The 22,805-nt window shown below is 28.1% G+C and overlaps 3 protein-coding genes across 5 annotated transcripts in view; 1 reads left to right on the top strand and 2 right to left on the bottom strand.

The window, feature by feature from the left end:
* Window positions 1-4,926: 4,926 nt before the first annotated feature.
* On the bottom strand, window positions 4,927-8,527 carry LOC107170461 (uncharacterized). Its single transcript, XM_015520591.2, has 3 exons — window positions 6,673-8,527; window positions 6,451-6,588; window positions 4,927-5,846 (listed from the first exon to the last, which is right to left on the bottom strand). The coding sequence occupies exons 1-3, from the start codon at window positions 6,761-6,763 to the stop codon at window positions 5,194-5,196; spliced, it is 882 nt and encodes a 293-aa protein (XP_015376077.1). The 5' UTR covers window positions 6,764-8,527; the 3' UTR covers window positions 4,927-5,193.
* Window positions 8,528-9,230: 703 nt separating this feature from the next.
* The window catches only part of Hs2st (Heparan sulfate 2-O-sulfotransferase), a 92,957-nt gene continuing 79,382 nt past the window's right edge, over window positions 9,231-22,805 (bottom strand). The window contains exons 9-10 of one of the 3 annotated variants that reach the window (XR_016189782.1): window positions 20,575-20,760; window positions 9,231-9,457 (exon numbers count right to left, since the gene is read on the bottom strand). Coding sequence is in view for 2 of the 3 variants with exons in the window: in XM_089217523.1 (XP_089073649.1) it covers window positions 9,423-9,457 (35 nt within the window). In the remaining variant the exon portion in view is untranslated. Of the gene's footprint in view, window positions 9,514-20,574; window positions 20,761-22,805 lie in introns of all 3 variants that reach the window. The other 2 variants (XM_089217523.1, XM_089217536.1) reach the window with 2 other exon arrangements.
* LOC149062360 (uncharacterized) lies at window positions 9,688-12,466 on the top strand. Its single transcript, XM_089221766.1, has 9 exons — window positions 9,688-9,866; window positions 9,971-10,215; window positions 10,292-10,552; window positions 10,629-10,798; window positions 10,875-11,079; window positions 11,407-11,605; window positions 11,682-11,834; window positions 11,944-12,203; window positions 12,276-12,466. Exons 1-9 carry the CDS (start codon window positions 9,695-9,697, stop codon window positions 12,405-12,407), a joined length of 1,797 nt encoding a protein of 598 aa, XP_089077892.1. The 5' UTR covers window positions 9,688-9,694; the 3' UTR covers window positions 12,408-12,466.

Genomic DNA, 22,805 nt, shown 5'->3' on the forward strand with positions numbered 1-22,805 from the left:
GGAATTGAGAATTAAGAATAAAAATGGTATAAATAGTTACAAATTAGATTAACATACAATGGTAGTGATAATAATAATAATTACATGATAACAAAATCGAATAATATTTAAATATAAATGTGTTAACACGTGTGGTGTGTGAAGACATGTTAAGACGTGGCGTGTGAATAGTGTGTCCCTGCCTTAATATTATAATTTATAATCATCACAATATTTTATCGATCTTAATCGATAGGTATATATTTCTTCTTATTTTGATATTAAAGCTTATTACTACTCAGATAAAGTACCTAATGCAGGTTTACAATGTTGATATATTAAATTAGAAAGTGTATACATTTTAAAACACGTATCTAATTGAACTTTAGTTTTTTTTTTTTGCTTTACTGTCAACTAAGAATTTTTATAGCTTCTATTAACCAGGTCCCGCAATCTCACTCTCTTATAGTCTCTTGGGTACGCCTCTGAAGTCTGAAGTGCTGTAGAAGTAAACCCTACTGCTTCATTCTCATCACAATGTAATTTTGAACAATTGGTGTCATTATTTCAGATTTATGCTCAAAACATGGAAATTCGCCGTGGTAATATTGCAGTGATAGAGTTATTTGGTACTAACTATCAACGTTTATGAACCTTGATTGAGCTACAAACGACTCACGCGGGTGGTCACATATTTTTTCCGGAGTTCCTCGGAACAATCAAGGGCCACGAGCCGTAAATCGAGCTATACACTATTTAGTAAGGCTAATCTTTACCACCATTGGCTGGTATTATTATTGAGATTTAAATTTTAATTCGGATAATGGCAGTGCCATCTACAACCATCAAATTATTTTTAACTCAAACGTGTGAATGAAGAACTGGCCTTCACTGCTGCTCATTTCCATATAGTTATATAGCGCTGCCGTATACGTTTCACAATAATGAGAGGGATGTAGGCTTGGACTGGCTGGAATGCTGGGATGTTACAGCATCTGTTACCCTAAAATGAATTTGATCTTATTTGTTTTTAATCTAATATTGCATAATTTTGTTTGTATGTTTGTTGTAACTTTGGTACCGTACTTGGTTGACGTATTTTCATTATTTTATTAAAACAAAATTTAATATTTTAATATTTTATAAATAATCTACATATTTTAAATTTGCTCCAAGCATTTTTTTTTATTTGCCCTTTAAATTATATAGCATCCCATGCTCTTTTTTATCATACGCGTCTAGAGGAATGTAGGAATATAGGCATAGTTTCATCGGCTTACTTTTTAATGCGTCTCTTAATAGCTATTGTTTAACCTGCAGTAAGTAGTACAGTACCAGTCAATTGTTCCATCAAAAACTACCCATTTAACTTCGTTAGTCCGATCATTGAATTGAAGTGATAAGACTTCTGAAAATGTATATATTTATTCGGCACAAAGTCTTGAGATCGATCTGATTACATTTTTAATTTAACCCTCAAACTTTCACAAATTTGATTTAAATTTGAACAAAATTTAATCCTGAAGTAGTATTTAAAAAATGTTATTGAATGCAACTGAAAAAGTAGCCTGACCGATTTCAAGTATACTTCACGCCGAACTCGAATTAATTTTCATATGTGTTATCGTATTAATATAACTTAATATATTGACTACAACGATCGGATTGATTGAAGTAAAATTAATATTTTTTGATGGGAAAATTTTACAAAACTGAACAGTAGCCGTTATGACCTAATTTTGCATGCGCGTAGAAAGTCATCAATAACAATAAATTGAAGGGTGGGACGGTAAGATAACAACAATCACGCGTAATGTTCATTTACTACCTACGCACACGACAAGAATAAATAATACGGAAAACCAGAAATTGCTTACTTACAACTCCTTAATTACGACCAGTGTCCAATCGCCTTAAGGGGCAATATTTAGGCAATTTATGATCCGCCTGCCATAGTTAATGGGCCGTTTATCAACGGTCCTCACTACGCGCCCCACAACAAGTAATACGTTTCAATATATGAAAATAATTTTTAATTAAGCCAACCAAGACTTTTTATGTATCCCTCTATCTATTGTGCTTATTGTAAAAATATTTTACAAAGATTGTACAAATCAAAAGTATAATAAAAAAAAAATTCGCAAGTGATTTTCAAAAATTATATTTAGCCCTTTCTAAAATCCTAGGGAGGACCATTTCCGTAAATGATTATTAACGAGTATGTATTCCCTTGTGTACTTTAAAGGACCAATGAGACAAACAAATTAAATATTTTTCATACAAAATATATAGAAAAGACTGAAAAGAGGCTAACAAATTCATATGAGTATTACAAATTAAAATAGAATTACTATAAGTATATTAATTTTTCACAAGCTGAGAGGTGTAAATGCATGAAAAATCCAACTGCCATGAGAAGGTTAATGCAGGGCTACAGCTTCCCCCTCCAAAAAAATATTTGGGCTAGTTTTGCCACTACACATAACTCGACTTTATATGCGGATATGCCTATATATTATATTATATAACAATATGTCAATATCACGAACTGCCACACGCCCAGACCCGTAATTAGAATGTGTCGTCTCAGCAATCTCACAATCTGTACATCAAGTTCGAAATTGTATTTTTATTGAATTTAAGTACATTTTTAAATTTTTTCGGGCATTTTTTAAACCATTAAATGATACTTTTTTAGGGCATTTTTTTATTTTGTATGGCATTAAAGTGTGTATTTTATATTGTATATTTTCCGTTCACTAGTTATCATATTGTTAATCTTTATCGTTAACAATTATCATTTTTTAATTTATTTACAAAATGTAATGATTTATTTTCAACGCATTGAAATATAAACCGATCATTGGATTCTCGAAGTGTGAAAAAAAACTTCAGTCACAGAATGGTGCGCCGCGCCGAAGTCGACAGTAAAATAAAAACATCTTCAATGGAAACGTGAAACAAAGGATCACGAATATAACCGTGCCTTCCAAAATTCAACAATGATGGGGACTCTGTTTGGTAGTTGTTGTATACAGAAATATTTAGATTGTGTTGAATTATGGAACATGATAGTGTTCTTTGATGATAGTATGATTACAAAATTATTGCCATTTTATCAATATTGATAATAAATTTAAATTGTGTAATTGTGTTATAAACTATGAATTTTGTTTTTGTTTTCTGCCCGATTTTTTAAAGTATCGAAGTATGAGTTCCAATAACTCAATTATTTGTGCAAGCGTTCAATGTGTTATGAGTTTAAGAAAAGTAAACATAGAGTCTGATATTATACTAAAAAAATCGTCGGAAGTAGATGAACTACTTATTTTGAAATGCTTCTCAAAGTTTCATAAGACCAGAGCACTCAGTGATTATAAAGAGAGGCAAAAAATTAAAAACTATGTGGCAACTGTTTACAGACAGACTCCAGCAGAATTTAAGTTTCACTTTCGTTTGTTACCATCAACTTTTGAAGTAAGTACATACCTATAATAATTACTTTCTATAACTATTAAATATGTAGGTATTCATTTTTATTATATTATGTTATAGTTTTTGCTGATGCTATTACCACCAGTTGAAACAGTTTTAGGGCGAACCCCTATTTCAATTGATCGTCGTTTGCTCTTGACATTATGGGTTTTAGCCAATGAAAAAGAAACTTTTAGATCAGTGGCTGAACGGTTTGGGGTAAGTGAATCAAGTGCTCACAGAATTTTCACTTCAACTGTCAATGATATTCACAATCTTCGTCACGAATATATAGTTTGGCCCCGAGGTACCTTATGTCAAATAGACTCTAATCAAACTTTAATTGAACTCTCTGATAACTCACCAAACTACATAATATTAATATTTTTAGGAGCTGAAAGGGTACGCAATTCCTTAGGATTTCAAAATTTGAGGAATATTCCTTTTCCTGGTGCTTTTGCTGCAGTTGATTGCACGCATATTCGTATTAGTGGCAATATAAAAGATAATAGCTATCTTAATCGGAACAGATACCATAGTGTAAATCTACAAGCAGTTTGTGATTTTGATGGTAATCAATAATTATATGAATACAACATTTAAAGTCAAGAAAAGATATATTTTAAGAAAAAATAGCAGTACCTATAACTGATTGTAAAATTAATACATTCCTCGTATATAATTTAATTTAATTTATTTTATTTTAAATAGTCTTTTTATTCTGTTCTAGGATTGTTTATTGATGCTTTTGTAGGATTCCCTGGATCCTGTCATGATGCATTTGTGTTCTCAAATAGTCCATTATATCAGGCTTTAGAAGATAATCCTAGATTACTTTTACCTAATGAGCATTATATATTAGGTGATTCTGCATATCCACTTAAAAAGTATTTGATGAAACCTTATCGTCGTTCAATACTAATGTCACCAGAACAAAAGTTTTTTAATACAGTTCTTTCTTCTTCAAGAACTTGTATTGAGCAAGCATTTGGAAGTTTAAAGGGACGTTTTAGACGTTTGAAAGGAATTGAATCAACTGATATCACATTCATTTCTAAGACTACAGTAGCGTGTTGTATTCTACACAACTTATGTGCTAAACAAGGTAAAATCTTTTATATTTAAAGCAAATTATGTTAAATATATTTTATATGTACCATCAGCTTTTTAAATCACGGGTTTTTAGGAGAGGATATTGAAGAATATGTTGAAGTTGAGGATGGATATGATTCAAATGAACAAGGAGCTGTTGATTATAATCAAATAGAAGAAGAAACATGTCGAGATGATATTTGTAGAATTTTATATAATACTATTTAATATTTGTACAATTTTATTAATATATAGTCGTGTATTCAACTTTGGTACGTGTTATTTTAATTTAAAAATCTCTTTTCTATACATTAAAAAAAAAAAAGGAAAACATTATAACAAATATGAAAATATTTCATATATTTATGAGTCATTGTTTGAAAAACTTTTATTCACTTAAACTATATCAGCCTTATGATATTTAATTAACAAATTAATAACATTTTTATAATTATAAGTATTAAAAACATAACTGAGATTCATATGAACTCATGTAATATTTTACACATTACAAATAATCAACATATTAATAATAATGAATATAACTTTAAACGTTTACCACTTTATATCAGTCTTATGATTTATAAAATCTAAATAAAAATAATAAACATAACATAACTGAAATAATGATAATTCAAACCAAGAAAATCATAATATGTTGTTTGCTTTGTCAGCCATAGTCTTGACAGCTTGAGACATTGTACACAATGCTTCTATCTCTTTTTCTTTGAGGGCCAATAGTTTTTTTTGGATTTCATTTTGACTTTCAAGTTCTATCTTCTTCAAATTTATATAATCAGCCATTCCATATCCAGTCTTCAACCTTTTATGACTCTCTTGTCTGGTTTCTCTTATTGAAATATCATGCTTAGTATTTCTTATACTATCAGATTGACCAGGAGATTTATCAAGTATATCAGAGGATTCTGAATGACGACCATCTTCGTTAAGAGTATAAGATGAATTTAACGTACTTATTATTGTATTTGAAGGAGGCCTTACATTAGGTTTGTTTCCAAATTGCTCATCAATGAGATCATAATATTCCCAAGTAACACTGTCTCTACCTGATAAATTTGACTTTTTCACATTAGCTTTGTAAGTAACCCACAGATTTCTCCATTTCGAGTCACATTTATCAGCATTAACAGGTGCATGGTTTGGAAATGATGTATTTAATTTTTCAGCCACTTTTGTCCATAGAACATTTTTTTTACATTTATTTCCTTGGAAGCAAGTGTCCATTTCGATGCGTGTCTCAATGAGCAAAGTCACAAGTTTTTTGTTCCATATAAATACATCTGAAAAATAAATTAGGATATTTTTTTTTATAAGTTATAGAATAAAAAAGCAGGTAAGTCAATGTCTTTTTACTGTACAGTAGTTTATAAGTGGGTTACTAAAATGTATAGTATTAAATTTTAATTCAATGATAAAACTCCATTGTACACGAAAAACGATTAATGTCAGTCTAGGATATTTTATACTGAATTAATTATATTGTTATTTAAAAATAAAAAAATGTAGGTACTTTTAAAATAAATTCCAAATTAATTTAACAGATTCATTATCTACCTGACTCACTCAGTTATTCATAGTATAAAGTTAATACTATAATTCGATGAAAACTTATAACAAACAAATATAAAGACAAGCTAATCATTAATTTTGTTCACAATAATTAGCCCTCTAATAGAGTAGATTATAAATAATGTACCTATATATGTATAAATATTATATATCTAAATATATACTAGGTATTATATCACGTATTATATGAATTGGTGTGCCGCGAAAATTTTGTAGGAGAAGAAGTGTGCTACGTTGTTAAAAAGGTTGAAAACCACTGGTATAAACAATTTATTATAAAATATTAATAGAGTGATATTAGTGATTTTTTATTACCTTGAGTTGTATCGGAAAAAGATGGTTCATTGTCTTGAACTGGTGATTTAGTACATCTAACTGGTTGACTCTCTTCAACTACAATCCCATTACTGGTTAAAATATTAACGTCCATCATAATTTGTTGGATACCGTCATCTAATAAAATATTAATTTGAATATAAATTTGAATCCATAAATATATTTATTGATGTAAGAATATGAGAATATATAAGTATTTACCATTTTCTACATTACATAATATTGAAAGTCTATCTGCAGACCATATACGCCCAACACCTTCATATTCGACGAATCCAATGAAATTAAACATTGTCAGATAATAAGATAAACAAAATAAAACGAATTCTAAATTTCTAAATCTAAACAAGAAACGTAAACGTTAGAATATGCCGAGATAATCTTTTTTCGATGACTGAAAAAATTCATTTTGCTATCATAATACTAATTACTGATAACAAAATAAATATCAATCAGAAAAATCAATAAAATTTTATGTTGGATTCGATTGAAATCTAGTTGGTAACGCTGAATTTTGGAACAATATCCAGCAATAAAACATTTTTTAATTGTTGAGTTTTGGAACGCAAATTATCATTTTGATTGAACAACGCTGAGTTTTGGAAGGGACTCTAATATTTTGATTCATATGTAACAGGAACGTACGCCGACATCGTGTCGGTCGTTGAACCAGCTAGTAGATAATAATATTATTGTAGTTGTCTACCACTCCGCTACTCCACCGCCCATTTCATATACAACGCCTCGGCCGCGGAGGCCAAGCCGAAACAGAACGACTGGTACATGCGACCCTGGTACCGTCGACTCCGATCGTCTACGTCCATGGTGGTACCATGTCGACGGAATCGGCAGAGGACCAACTCAGTTTTGATACCAATACAAGGACGCGATACTCTACTCGCATATTGTACTCCCTCCGTCTTACAATAAGTGCGTAACTTGGCAATTTTTACGCTCATCAGATCGCGTTCAACTCCGTAACTCCGTTCGTTTAGAATTTCTTATACGATTTTAAAATAAGACTATTATCATTAGTAAAAAATAAATTAGGCTTTTTATTGTATTTTGATTGTAACTCAAAGTTTGAGTATTTTAAGATGCACAAATAATTTACTAAACAAAACACTCACAACTTGTTTCTAAACTAAAATATAATTTTAAAAAACCATTATATTGACTAGATAATAATAATCTTACCTTTAAATTGTATTTGAGGTCAATTCACTCTATATTCTAAAGTAATGGAGTGATCTGATGAGCATACAATTACAATTTGCCATGATACACACTTGTAAGACGGAGACAACGCGTGTGGGTATCACGTCCAAGTCAAGTGCGATTTTTTAAGTGCCTGCTAACGAGTCACGGTAATGTGCTCGTAGTTGATGAGCGTTGGTATCGAATAAACTCATGCGTCGGTCGATTACGTTGTTCGGAGCACGCCGACGAAAAGAAAAATAACCGAGAGCTGCCGCATTACCTAAGCTACTCTTGAAATAAATATTAATTATTTTGTGTGTGTATGTGTCAGTCGTTTTCTGATAACATTAATAATATTACCTGTATTCGATACTATCTCTGAAAATAATTTTATTTGTCATAAAATTTGTTACTTACGTAAAACGACTTTTACATTTTGTCGCACGCAGATAACAGTTAAAATCCAACAAAAAAAACACCATTGTCCACTGAAGAAAGGAACGATTTGTATTATTTAATAATACATTTATGTATTATATTTTTTGTTAATTATTTAACATTTTATTTTATTACATGGGAACTTATACGTAGTTGTGACTATCTGGCACAACACGTGTGAGCTATTTCGTGTGCCACCAGCAGGGGATGGTCCAATGGAGGATCTCTGTTGCCAAAGACAATGCTAAGTCTTGGAAACGCAGAGGCCTTTGGTGGCAGGGCTTGAAACCGATTTCAAAATCGGTTTTAAATACCGGTTAAAACCGATTAAAAATCGAAATCGATATCGAAATCGTTATCGAAATTATTATAAATCAAAACCGGTATTAAAAACTGTAAACATAACCGTAAAAAATAAAATACCGGTATTCGAAATCATAATCGAAATCTTAACTTATTAAAACCGATATAAAAAATTTAAATTTAAATCATAAAAATTAAAAACCGGTATCCAACATTAAAATCAAAATCATAATTTCCTAAAACCGATATCTAAAAATTTAAATTAAAATCATAAAAATCAAAAACCGGTATACAACATTAAAATCGAAATCATAATTTCCTAAAACCGATATCTAAAAATTAAAAACAAAATCGATAAAATTAAAAACCCCATATACAAAATCGAAATCAAAACCGACATTTTTTCAATCTGTTTAAGTAAAAAATAAAAATACTAAATAGTATGAAAATAAACGTAGATACTATAGATTACTACATTACAGACGTAATGTGTTGTCGGAAAAGATTTGGTTGATACGGGTTCATAAAATCATAAATCATAATTATTAATAAATTACACTACCTATGAATAGAATGAATACAACATGTCATGCACTCATACTTATGCCTTAGGTATTGCTTATCATTGACAATTTATTGTTTGTTGGCAACCGATGCTCGTTCCACGAAAACTGTTATACATTTAACTTTGGTCTCAAATCTTAATATAAATAAACTGTTTTATATTATATACGTAAACAATATAATAAGTATATACTAAAATATACTAATATATATTTAATAGTAAGTATAGTTATATAATAATAATTAATAGACTATTTTATTAATAGAACAATTGATTTATTAATTTGATTTATTTATAACAAAATAAACTATAATTTACTTATAACTTAATATAAGTTGTTTTTTAAATATAATGTGGATAAAAATGATTCGTCTTGTATAATTGAAGGATGTCATCGAACAATAAAAGGACGTCATAGTCAAAACTTGGAGACGCATATTCGAAGTTACCATGCTGACGAGTATGAAATTTTGGTAAAATCTAAAGTGCAAAATATTCAAAGGTTACTGAAAATGATAAGCGTCAACTTCAAGATCCTACAACACAATCAAAGGTAAATAAAATTGAATTTTTTTTCTTATTAAATATTTTAACAGTATAATTTTTTGTTTAAATTTTAACAGTTATATACTTATATAATATGACATATGTTATATAAAATGTAATAAATTGAGTCTAAATTAAAAATGTATATATTTATTTTAGAAACGTGGTCCAATGGATGACATTATTACGGTCACAAAAAAAAGTCTTAATGTCAAGATGGATAAGATCATATTGTTAAAAGCTTGTATAGAAATGGTGACTGTAAATGGTCGCCCCTTAACCATTTTTAATGATTCTGGTTTCAAAAAAATCTTAAAACCTCTAGTTGAAGCCATCGGTGGTGGTAATTTATTATTATAATTACTTATTACCTAATTTAGTTTAATATTTTAGAATTTGTATTACCTGTATTATGATCTTGACATGGTATGCTGTTAACAATTTTAGATTTCACAATTAACTCACACAACATAAAGAAGCACATTTTTTCTACCTCCAACACAATAATCAGTGAGATTAATGATGATGTTAAAAATAAATTAGTAAGTCTAAAAATTGATTGCGTCAAACGTCATTTTCGCTCTATAATGGGAGTCAATATCCAATACATTAAAAATGGCAAAGTTTGTTTGGCCACTTTAGCTATGCGAGAACTTAATGAACAACATACTTCTGAAAATCTAAAAATATTGGTATTTACATTACTTTAGTTTTATACTATAGGTTCAATCATTTTGACTTAATATGCAAGTGTTTATTTATTTTTAGCTTCTTGATGTATTAAAAGCTTATAATATTAGAAAAGAACAAATTTACACAATTACATGTGACAACGCAGCAAACATGGTAAAGTTGGCGAGAATTATGAACGAAGAATGTGAAGTGGTACCTAATGATGAAGAAATTATTAATGTTACAAATCCTGATGAAAATAATGATGATAGTGATTTTGAAGTTGAATATGAAAATCAAGATGGTACACTTTTGTCAGCTGATGACATAGAGAGTGAACTTTTCAATGATCAATTTGTGAATAATGGTAAATATCTTTTATTTTATTATACTATTAATTAAAATACTAAGTAAATATTTTCTTGCAACAGAGAATACAAATAAAGAAGTTGAAGACTTTCAAGAATCTGTGATTGCCGCTATTGAACCAAAATCAATTACATCTTGTATTCGGTGTTCTGTGCATTCATTGCAATTATGTGTTCTAGTTGGCTTGAAAAATGCACCGATAATTAATTGTATAACTGAAGCTAGAAAGGTGATTTTAAAATAGAATTTGCTCACCATTAATAATTTGCACTATACATTTTTATTAAATATTTATAAATTTCATAGATTGTAAAAAACTCAGAACACCCAAATATGCTACTTGGTTAAAGAGGAAAAATTTAAAGTATGCAATTATTGACATAGAAACAAGATGGAACTCGCTTTATAATATGCTGTATAGACTATTGGAGTTAAAAGAATTCTGTAAACTTCACGAGGAAACAAATGCTGATTTAAAACTGAACAATTGTGAATGGAATTCAATTCAAAGTATTGTAAGTTAAATAACTTATATATTAATATTTTTTCTAATAAATAATTATGTTTTACTTCAAACTTATTTATCTACTTTATAACATTTTATGTAGATAATTAATTAACTTTGTGAGTTTTTGTTAGGTTTTCATACTTAATGTGGCATTATTAGGTGATCATAAGATTATGTAGTGTATTTCTAATATTTGTCTTTTTTTTTAAGTAATATCAAATTATGTTGCAAAACATAAGACAACTAATACTGAATTACTAAAGTATTTTCAAATTAATGATTATTTATATAATATATTATAATTTGATGTTTAAATGATTTCTTTGAAATATAGGTCAATGCGCTTAATCCTGTAAAAATAGCAACAGTGGCATTACAAAGGCAAGATCTGAATTTGGGTGACTTTTATGGGATATGGTTGAGAACTATTCATGGATTGACTTCAAATGGATCGATACTAGCTAAGACTATTAAAACTGCTATGGAAAAAGAAATTCAAGACAAATATCTGAAAAATAGTACATTTTTGGCAGGTATGAGTATTTTTTTTAAACTCTATGATAATTTTTATGTATACCTAATAGTTAATAGTTAATAATTATATTTTAGCGATTTTTCTTGATCCAAGATATCAGGCCTTACTCACTTCTAATCAAAGAAGTGATGCTATAAATCGTCTTATTGTTACTTGGGAGACAATACTTTTATTAAATGGTGCAGATCAGACTTCTGAAAGTTCTGAGTTGCTCTTAGATAATACAGGTATAATAAATTCATCACAGACCTAATGTAGTTCAAAAGGTTTTTATACGTACCTCCGTAATTATTGCCCATCTAATATAACATTTTTAATTTATTGCTAATTTTACAGTTAATTCATGTATAACTGAAAATAATCAAGAGTCCTTCAGACCTTTTGAACAATTTTTGTCATCACAATCTTCTGTGCTGTCTCAATTATCTACTACATCCAATCCTACAGAAGCTATAAGTACTATACTTAATAATTTTAATAATGTCCAGCGTGTTTCTCACACGGTCAAAATAATTGAATATTGGGAAACTCAAAAAGTGCATTGGCCCGAACTATATCAGTTAGCAAGTGTTGCTCTAGCAGTTCCAGCTACTCAAGTAAATCTATAATATATATATTACTATGCTATATAGTTCATATTATATACTTATATAATTTTATACTTTCAGGTTAGCGTGGAAAGAAACTTTTCTGGCTTAAAGTTTATAATCTCTGACTTACGTGCATCACTAGACCCAGACGTCTTAGAAGCTATAATGATAATAAGGTGCAATGAGCAATTTAAAAACAATAATTGTTAAATATTATTTTGTAAATGTGATAGTTGAAAAAATGTTATTAAATAAAAAGTTATTTCTGAAGTGGGTATAAACAATATTTTACATTATTTTAATTACTTTTTTATTTTTATTTATTTAGTTGTTAGTACTAAACTATTACTGCTCGACAGTTAAATAGTATATTGAATTTAGGTGGATAATATTACAAATTACTTATTTAAACTATTTAAAGTTTAAACAACAGATATTATTGCTAATTGGGAATGATTAAATGTGTGTATAATATAAACTGATTTCAAGTTGTATCGTCTTAACTTTTATTCCACATAAGACATATAACATGAACAATATTTACATGTAAATATTGTCTTACTTGGTATATAGTATTTTTTTGGTTAAAAAATTTAATTTTATTAAGGTTATTACTTATTAGTTTTTAATATCACAATGCAGTAATATTGCATAGGTAAAGGGAATAAGAATGGCATGATATGGGTCAATTTTGTGTTTTTTTCAATTCATCAGCTTGTTCATTTATTGAACGTAAAAGAAATACATGAAATACATGTAGCAAAAATACTATTTATTGGTTAGAGCATTTATTTTTTCCAAGTTCATTAAATTTAGAGGAAAATACTAAAATCGCCTTTTTAGTTTTTACATAATATAGAATATTAATAAATAATAATAGTACATTTTATTATTTTAGGGCATACATTGGTATTTTTTTCTATTTTAATGTCTTGCAAATGAGTATCAACTATTAAAATGTATTTTTTGAAAAAATTGGCTCAGTAAATTTGAGTACTATACTACATGTACCTACTTGGATAAGTTTTCCTTATTCCTTTTACGACAACACCACAGAAAAATTGAAGGACTTCCTGCAAAACAAGATTACTCCACTTTTAGAAACTTTTCAGAATGATCAAAATAATTTAAAATTTAAATGGTTTGAAAAACTCTGAAATTTATATCATTTAAAATAATTTGAATTCTATAAAAGACGCTAGTCATGCATAACACACTATACGTTTGCTATGTTCTATAATATACATTGTATAAAAATTTAATTACCTTGACTCAACATGGTGTTATCATCTTGGTTTTTCCCACGACTATCAAATATTTATTTTAATGAAAAATTAACTATATTATGATTTTTATCAAAGAAAATTATATTTGACATTAACCAAGTTGTAGAATGTATGCAGTTCTGCATAAGTTTTTTGTCATACGTAAAAACCTTTTTGGAGGGATCGATCATAAATAATAATAAAAAAATTCCCTATAAATAAGACATAAGTACCACCCTAGTATGCATACTACTTATGTTTACTTTATAGTACAATATACTAGTCATTATTTGCAGAAAAAATCAAGTAAGTTCGAACTTATTTGGTTCTTGCGCCAAAAAAAAGAAAACCAGATAAGAATAAAAAATATACTAATGGCGGATTTATCTGGTGTTTTAGCACAGAGTTGTAGACAATTTCTTAAGGCCGATACCTAAAAATTTAAATCCTGAGTATTAAACTATTAACTGAAAGTTAAAATAAATAATAAATTGTATAAGTATATCAATAATAAATAAATTAAAAGTAGGTAATCTTTGTCCTTTACTATTATAGTATTATAATGATTAAATACTAATAGTAAAATTAATGTAATGTTTTTGGAAAAAATTAATTCAACTTACCTTATTAGGTACTAATAGTAAAAATAGTAAAATAAATTACTATAATAATAACATAACTAAGACAGGTAGACCATTTTTAGCCAGCACTCAGCATCGTTTTGGTATCCTATGATTGAATCCAAAATTTAACACATACGTTACAGTGACTTACTCAATAGTCAATACCTACAAGGTATACTTGAAACTAATACTCTACAACAAAGCAATTAGGTAAGGTATAGTATCGCTGTTACCTATGTCTTACTGACGCAAAACTCCATAATAACAAGATAAAATTAGAGCGAAATGATCTATAAAATCTGCAAATTGTATTGTTAGAATATTATCCAGAGCTTCACATGAACTCTCTTGATTTTGTAATTTTGAAGCGAGTTATAATCATTTAAAAAATTATTAAAAATGTATACTGCAGTAAATTTAATTTTTAACGAGTAATTAGTTTAGTTATAATAAGTTATAACATAGTATTATAACTTTAGAATATTTTACCCAGTTATTTACCATTCACGGCTTAAAGAACAATTTTTACATACCTCTTGTTTTTTGTTTGTTGAAGAATAAAAATTCTGAAACTTATACCCAAGCTTTTAAAAATATTCAAAATAAATTTTATGAAAAAAAATTTAACTTTTGATCCACAAAATGTAACAGTCGATTTCGAAATTAATATTCATAATGCTGTATTAACTATTTGGCCTAGAACTAATCTTATTGGCTGCCATTTTCATTTAACACAAGCGTTGTATCTTAAGATTCAAAAATTAGGTCTTAGTACAGAATATAAAGAAAACGGGTGGCCAAGGACTACATTTGAATTAACATATTTATATCTTCAAGAAGTTTTAGGTTCATTAATTGTCGAATATATTATGTCTATAATACAAGAAGGGCCAGCATATTATAAATATGCTGATTATTTAACTGACAACTATATCCCTGAAAATAGTGTGTTTCCTACAAAAATATGGTCCAATTTTAGTGAAAGTATATCCAGAACGGCAGAAAACAAATAAATGTGAATCTTTTCACGCACATTTAAATGAACAATTTTATAAAATGATATCCAAATATTAATATGTTTTTAAAAATTTTAATTTCGATAATGTTCAAAACGAGGTATACATTAAAATCGACAGTTGCAACTTAGGTATGCAAAAACCTGTAAGATGTAATATAAAAAAACGACTGACGTGTACAACAAACACAATAGACAAATACAAAAATAAAATAATTTCAAGAATGACATTTTTAAAAAAGTATGCAACAATTATTCAAAATAATAATAATTTATAATAAATATTTATTTACCATATGTTATGTATATTATATTAGGGTGGTTCTTATTTATAAGAAAAACAAATATTAATATTTTTAATATCTTACCCACCAACTTTGTTCATTACTACGAGTAAGTAATTTATGTTAAATATGGTCATGATTACTCAACCCCTTCACGTGCCATCAAAGGAATGAAAAATTTCGAAATAGGGTTGATACGTCAATTCTTAAGTTTAATTTAAAAATATCGCTTAAAAATAAAATAAAACATTTAATCATTATATAAGTTTAAATTGCAAAATTGCATTGGAATAAGAATAACCATTTTACTTCAATAGTAGAATTTATATACTATTTAGATAAATTGTAATCAGTATTTAGGTATAAAATATATTACGTAATTTGAGACCACGCGTCGAATCGTCGTTGTTATCTTTAAATTACTAACGATTATGTGTTAAATTCTCTATGTGAAAATACTATTTTTGTATACTGATACTGAAATGCGCTATTCTAGCATTATGTGTTTTATTTATTGAGCCGCACTCATGAAGAGATGACCAAATATTACTGTAAGTACAATACGTTTTAAGTATATTCATTTTTCACTATTTTATTATTTTACTGGGTTTTTATTAATTATAATTAACGTTTAAATTTAATATACGTTTTGAAATATTATGACGACTCGACAAAACACTGATATATGATTAATTGAGCAGCCTTTAGAACGAATTACTGGTAGTAAGCTTCCTTCAAATGGAGATATTCTGCGTAGATTGTTGTTTTTAATACGGAATGAAAAAAAAAACAGTTAAAGAGTCTTCATCCGTTATAACTCAAGAATTATTATATTTTTGGAAATGTGCGAGGATACCAACCATGAATGACTATAATATTACTCCTAAAATAGAAAAAGAATATATGAACTGGCGTGCTTTACAAAAAGGTAAATCGCGTAGATCCCAACCACAAATAAAAAAAGAAGTATTTAAAGACAGATTAACAGATTTATTTGATATTGCTCATTTAAATGCTCTACAAATTATTAAAATTGACGAAGACAAAAAATTCTTATTAGCACAACGCGAGAAAGGTAGAAAAGGGTGTATGATTGGAATAGATAGAAAACTGGAAAAACAAGAAATGCGGAAAAATTAACGTGAAATCGCGTTTCAAAATTATTAAAACAGAAGTAAAAAAACACAAGAACTATCAGTATCTGATACTGTTGATTTATTTTCTTCTGAAAGTTGTAGTGAAGAAGACATTGAATTTACATTGGAAACTACAAATAATTCGAATAAACTAAAAAGGGGAAGACAAAATATTATGAATTCTGAAATTGTAACGGCATTAGATCGTACTAAAGTTAGTGATCGAAATGCAGTTCATATTCTTATTGCTACAGCTCAAAGTCTTGGCTGTAATGCAAACAACATCGCTATAAATCGCTCAACTATTCGAAGAAATAGAATTTTTTTTAAGACAAAAAGTTTCCGATGACATAAAAGTATCTTTTAAACCGGATTGTCCTCTAACTGTGCACTGGGATGGCAAAATATTACCCGATATTACTGGGAAAGATAATGTTGATCGTCTTCCTATTCTAATATCCGGAGACGGTGTAAGTAAGCTTCTCAGTGTTCCAAAGCTTGAATCTGGAACTGGAAAAGCGATATCAAATGCTGTTATAGATTCATTATTTGATTGGAGCATAACAGATCGCGTCCAATCACTATCATTTGATACAACAGCCAGCAATACAGGACACATAAATGGACATATATATATACAATATATATATACATATAATGTTACACAAATGTAATTATAATTTTATTGACTTAATTTAATTCAAATTCAAATTTTTTGGGGGTCAATGAGAACCAGAGAACCACCTCCTCGAGGTGACCCCTGTGTAACTCTAAATGATTCTCAAACTATAATTTAGACAGGTAAGTAGAATTAGATTTGACGGAAATTAAAATCGAACCTTTATCGTTTTGGCGGAAACGACTGACGCCCAAAGAATTTGTAGTTTAAATGAGTAAAATAGTGGACCAACATTTTACGATGTAACCTTGTGCCGATCTAATTACCTGCTATAGGAACTTCTACGTTTTAATTTAATTTTTATTAATTCTGTATTCAAGTTTTATATAGGTATCAAAATACTCATATGTATATTTTGTTAAAATATAGATAATTTTTTTTTCAAATATGTTATTTTGTATTGACTTATGAGTTATGACATCAAACGGTGTAAATAATTATAATTAACAGCTAATTCGTTTTATTTGAATAAATTATAACATATGAAGTGGATATGTCGTCACTTTGAGTTTACATATTTTAATAACACATTGACAAGACCAACGGTCGAGTATTCGAGTGTTCAAAAATGTAGTATATAATATTCTTTAGAATCTCGTAATTTTGAGGTTCATAAGAGTGTATAATTCTAAAAGTGATCAGCTTTTTTATAGTATTACACAATAATGTCTATATTATTCTAATATAGTGATATATAACAGAATAATAATGTAAAAAACCTAAAAATTATTAAAATGATTGCTACTAGAAAATAATTCTAATCATATTACTATAACATTATTAAATTATATTTTTATATGTTTATTCCATTCATAAACTTGAAATTTCAATTAAATTTTTTGGAATATTTTAAATCAAATTACTAAAAGCCAATAACAGTTGATCTAATTTTTAGATTTATGATTATAAAAACGGATGTCCAAATATTGACACACCAAAATTGGTAAATGTTAGTACAATGGACTGTATAAAATATGTAATTACAAATTGTAATAAAATAGTTCCCTGCCACGCCTATTAAAGGTATATTATTTGTCCAACTTTGCTCCCATAAATATGACACAGGTTTTCACTATAGATAATCAATAGTAAGCAATCTAGTTAACTATTTATATGCAATGCATAATATTAATGTATCACATTCTAGATACCAGTGGCGCCCAGACAGGTTAACAAGGAATGCAACTGCATGTGTTCTCGAGGAGGGGTGGGTGTGTACTACTACAGGTTTCACAGGGAAATTAAAAAATTTATAACATAAACTATAGTCTATACTAATTGATTTCTTTGAATTACAGTGAATAATAAGTGAAAATATTTGTTATAAATCAAAAATTGGGTGGGTGGGTGGCTAACTTTTTTTAACTGCATGTGCTCTTAAAATACCTCTGTGTGCTAAAAATTCTTTTTAAACTTACAACTAAAACAGGCTTGTTCAATACACTGTACATAGCATTAAAATATGTTCTTATACTTCCATGCACACAAGTTAAGAGTGAAAGAGTGTTTTCAAAACTAAAAATTTAAAAAAAACAAACATAAATCTTCATTTAGCCAGCAATATTTGGATTCTTTAACTGCGAAGTTGGTAAATTGCGTCCCGCAAAAAAGGTCATAGTTATATACTGTGTAAATTGCGGCCCGAGTATATTTTATACATACGTAAATTGCGGTTTGGGTATATTTGAAATGTACGTAAATTGCGGCCAGGGATATTCCGATTTCCGATTGGCTGGTTATTTTATCTTTAATATTGATCGATAAGGATATCACTTGATGCTCACATATATAATATATTACTAGCCGCCAGTGTGCCGTGTGCATACGAGTGTCTCATCACAGCAAAATTTTTGGCTGCGTTATCACTTATCAATAAATTTTTACCAAATCAGCTGTTATCATAGATTGAATAATTTTACCGCCAAATTTTAAATATATTATATTACATTATATTATTATGAATTATATTAAATATAAAACTTCAATTATTGAATTCCCAGATAATTTTTACATTTATTTGTAGAATGTTTATCAAGATCCCATTGAATTCCCAAAGCACTCACTATCTATTTGTAGAAAGTTTATCAAGATACCCACTAAGTCTAAAAATCATTTCTTGACTGCGCTATTTACTGAGATAAATTCTTTGGTTATTTTGTTTTCAAATTATATTTGTGATTTTGTTTTATTTTTATTTACCATAATGGAATCTGAAATAAAATGTTCAATATGTGACAAAAACTTTACACAAAAAAAAAAATCTGAACGCACATTTACGGAATATTCATAACATAGAACCAGTGTTTACCGATTTTTTGTGTGATATTTGCAACAAATACTTTAAAACTAAAAACACGTTGGATACACATATCAAAAAGTTTCATCAAACCAATGATAATGAAGGAAAGAAGAAAGAAACTAGAATAATTTGTCCTAATAGTGAATGTAAAGAACCTTTGTACTCCTATGCTAAATTGAATATTCACTTATCTCAAATACATGGATTTACTGAAAAAGTGAAAGAAATGAAATTTCTAAGCATCCCAGGTAATAATTGTGAATACTATTCGTTTATTTATTTTTTATTATTTACAAATAAAAATCATTAAAAACTTTAATCACAGAATTTGACACATGGAAGAGAGGAGAAGAACAAAAAAGTTTTTCAATGTTTGTTAAGGATAGAGCAATGTCAAAATTTCATGATGGATGTAGAAGACAATATTATTATTGTCATCGTTCATATAACTATGGTAGTACGAATGAAAACCAAGAAAAAATGGAGAAAGCGAGAGAAACTAAATTCACGGGAAGTAATAAAATAGATGGAACTTGTCCATCAATGATGAAAGTTACATATATAGAACATGAAGGGACAGTTAACGTTAAGTTTTGGGAAAATCATTATGGCCATGATCATGAAATTGGTAGAATTAGAATTGACGAAGAAACCAGAACAAAAATTGCTGGTATTACTATACATATTATATACCTATTTAAATTATTATGCATTTAATTTAATTATTTTTACTAACTATTATTTTTAACTAACCAATAATTTTTATTTTTCAGCAAAATTGAAAGAAGGAGTAACTTCATGCTCTCATGAAATTTTCTAGAGATAGTCTTTACAAGCGATTGATCAAATTATCAAAATATGTCCCAACTGAAAAAGTTCAAAAAGTCCGCCTAAGTCATAACATCAGTGAAACAATCGAACTGGAACAAATTAAAATTTTGGAAAATGAGAAAGGGTACATAATACACTCATTATCAAATCCTTCCCAACAGTATTATATCATGAAAGTTGGTGAAACGTGTACACAAACAGCATGTTTAAAATGTGAAAAATGCAAAATTTGCATTCATACTTACCATTGTTCTTGTATTGACAATGTCATCAAAGCAAATATTTGTAAGCATATACATGCTTGTGCTCGTAATTTCTATAAACATTTGGATGACAATAATATTATTCATAAAGAAACAAATCTTGAAGAACAAAAAATCTTATTTGATATGAACACAACTTATACAAATCACCACAAAATTGATCAAAATCTGAAAATAAAACATCAAGCAGAAATTATTTTGGGTCTAAATGGAACAAATTCATTAAGTGATCAAAATAGAATACAGATAGAAAAAAAATTAAGTGAAGTTATTACACTCATGAATGAAGGAGAAAAAATAAAACTTACGCCAGTTGAAGATATCAATGTTACAAAAAAAATTGATAATCAGATTCGGCTCTACTCAACTAAAAAAAAAAGCTGTCATAAAACTCAAATCTCAAAACCTTCCATAAATGAAACTAATACAATAGTATCTGGATTTGAAGATGTTAATAGTGAGAGTGCTCATGTTCACTGTGCATTTGATCATTCATATGATACAATTTAAACAATACTAATAAAATATATTGATACTTAATAGGTGTACTTATACATAAATTATGATTTTCGGATTTGACTGTGGTATTATTATTTATATGATATATCATTTTATTTCTAGTAAACAATAAATTATACGTCTTGTAAGTAGTAGCAAATAGCAATAAATACTAATAAAATATTAATATTAATTATGATGTATGATAAATAATAAAATAAATTTGACGGTTTTATGTTTGTTCTGTGGTTTTAACTTTTATCATTCAATCTATGATAACAGCTGATTTGGTAAAAATTTATTGATAAGTGATAACGCAGCCAAAAATTTTGCTGTGATGAGACACTCGTGTGTGCATTTGATCGAAATATTTTGCACGAGTTTTTACATTAGTCTACAGCATTTACAGTATTTGGTAAATTAGTATTTGTATTTTTTTTAAATTTAATAACAATGGAAGTTATGAAAAGTGAAAAAAATAAAACGTTGAAAATAGTTGATGGTTTCAAATTTCGTTTTCAAAAACTTCTGAACAATGATATTCAACGTTGGTGTTGTACAGTCAAAACTTGTAAGTGTTTTTTAAAATTTAATAATAATAGTATATGTATAGATAGCTTTAAAGATCATAAATTCATAACCATCTACAACTTTCGGAACAAATTATAAATTTATAAATCTTATAAGTTTTTACCAGTATATTAATTCGAATTTTTATAATACTATTTTTTTCACTATACACATTTTTACTACCTAATATATTTTTTAATTATAAACAAAACAGCAAAACCAATATTTTTAACCATACCAATATGAATACAATTATATTGCCAGTCCTAAGTCTGAAAAATGGGAAGGAAAATATTGATTTCGTAACCCTTAATTTAATTTACATAACAATGACAAATATTTAAGTAGGCAAATATATTAAAATATACCGGGGCCGCAATTTACGTATGTATATAATATAGGTACCGGGGCCGCAATTTACGTATGTATAAAATATACCCGGGCCGCAATTTACATAAAAAATTTGAAACGGGACGCAATTTACAGCGACCCCTTTAACTGATATATTTGTTGAAGGTGATATCATTCAATGTATAAGCAAAGATAAAGTTATTGATATGTTATAGGATTCATTGCAAAGAATTAAAAAATCACTTTTTTAATAATTTAATGTTAATTTTTAATTCAAATTTTGTATTTTATTTGTAAGATTATCAAGTATTAATGTTGGTTTACATTTTTATATTTATAATATTATATTTTTATATTGACAAAGACGTTAGAAAAAACGACCTAATTTTATTAATTATGTATAAAATAGTTAAATTTTTTTTCGTTGAAGTTAAAATTAAGTTTGTAGGGGGCCCATTCGAAATTAGTTAACCAGGGGCCCAGCATGAGCCAGACCGACACTGGTAATATGTATTATGTATTTATGTATATAGTATAAGTGACTAAAATAAAATATAGAAAAGTGTAATACAGTATGAATAATATGATATTTATGAATACCTACTTTAAATTTTTTCAACCCCCCCCCCCCCCCACACGAAATTTTTTCCTGCATTCGCCACTGCTTGCAGGTTTATACACTCCGAAACTACTTGATTAGTTTAACTAAAATCTTACTGCTAACTATATTTCAAAAAAATATGCCGAGTTCAGAATCTATAATCCATGATTTGAAGTTACCTATATGTGGTCCA

Source organism: Diuraphis noxia, unplaced genomic scaffold (assembly GCF_037042655.1).
Source record: "Diuraphis noxia isolate RWA-SAM2 unplaced genomic scaffold, SU_Dnox_SAM2 contig0001, whole genome shotgun sequence".
Taxonomy (NCBI): Eukaryota; Metazoa; Arthropoda; class Insecta; order Hemiptera; family Aphididae; genus Diuraphis; species Diuraphis noxia.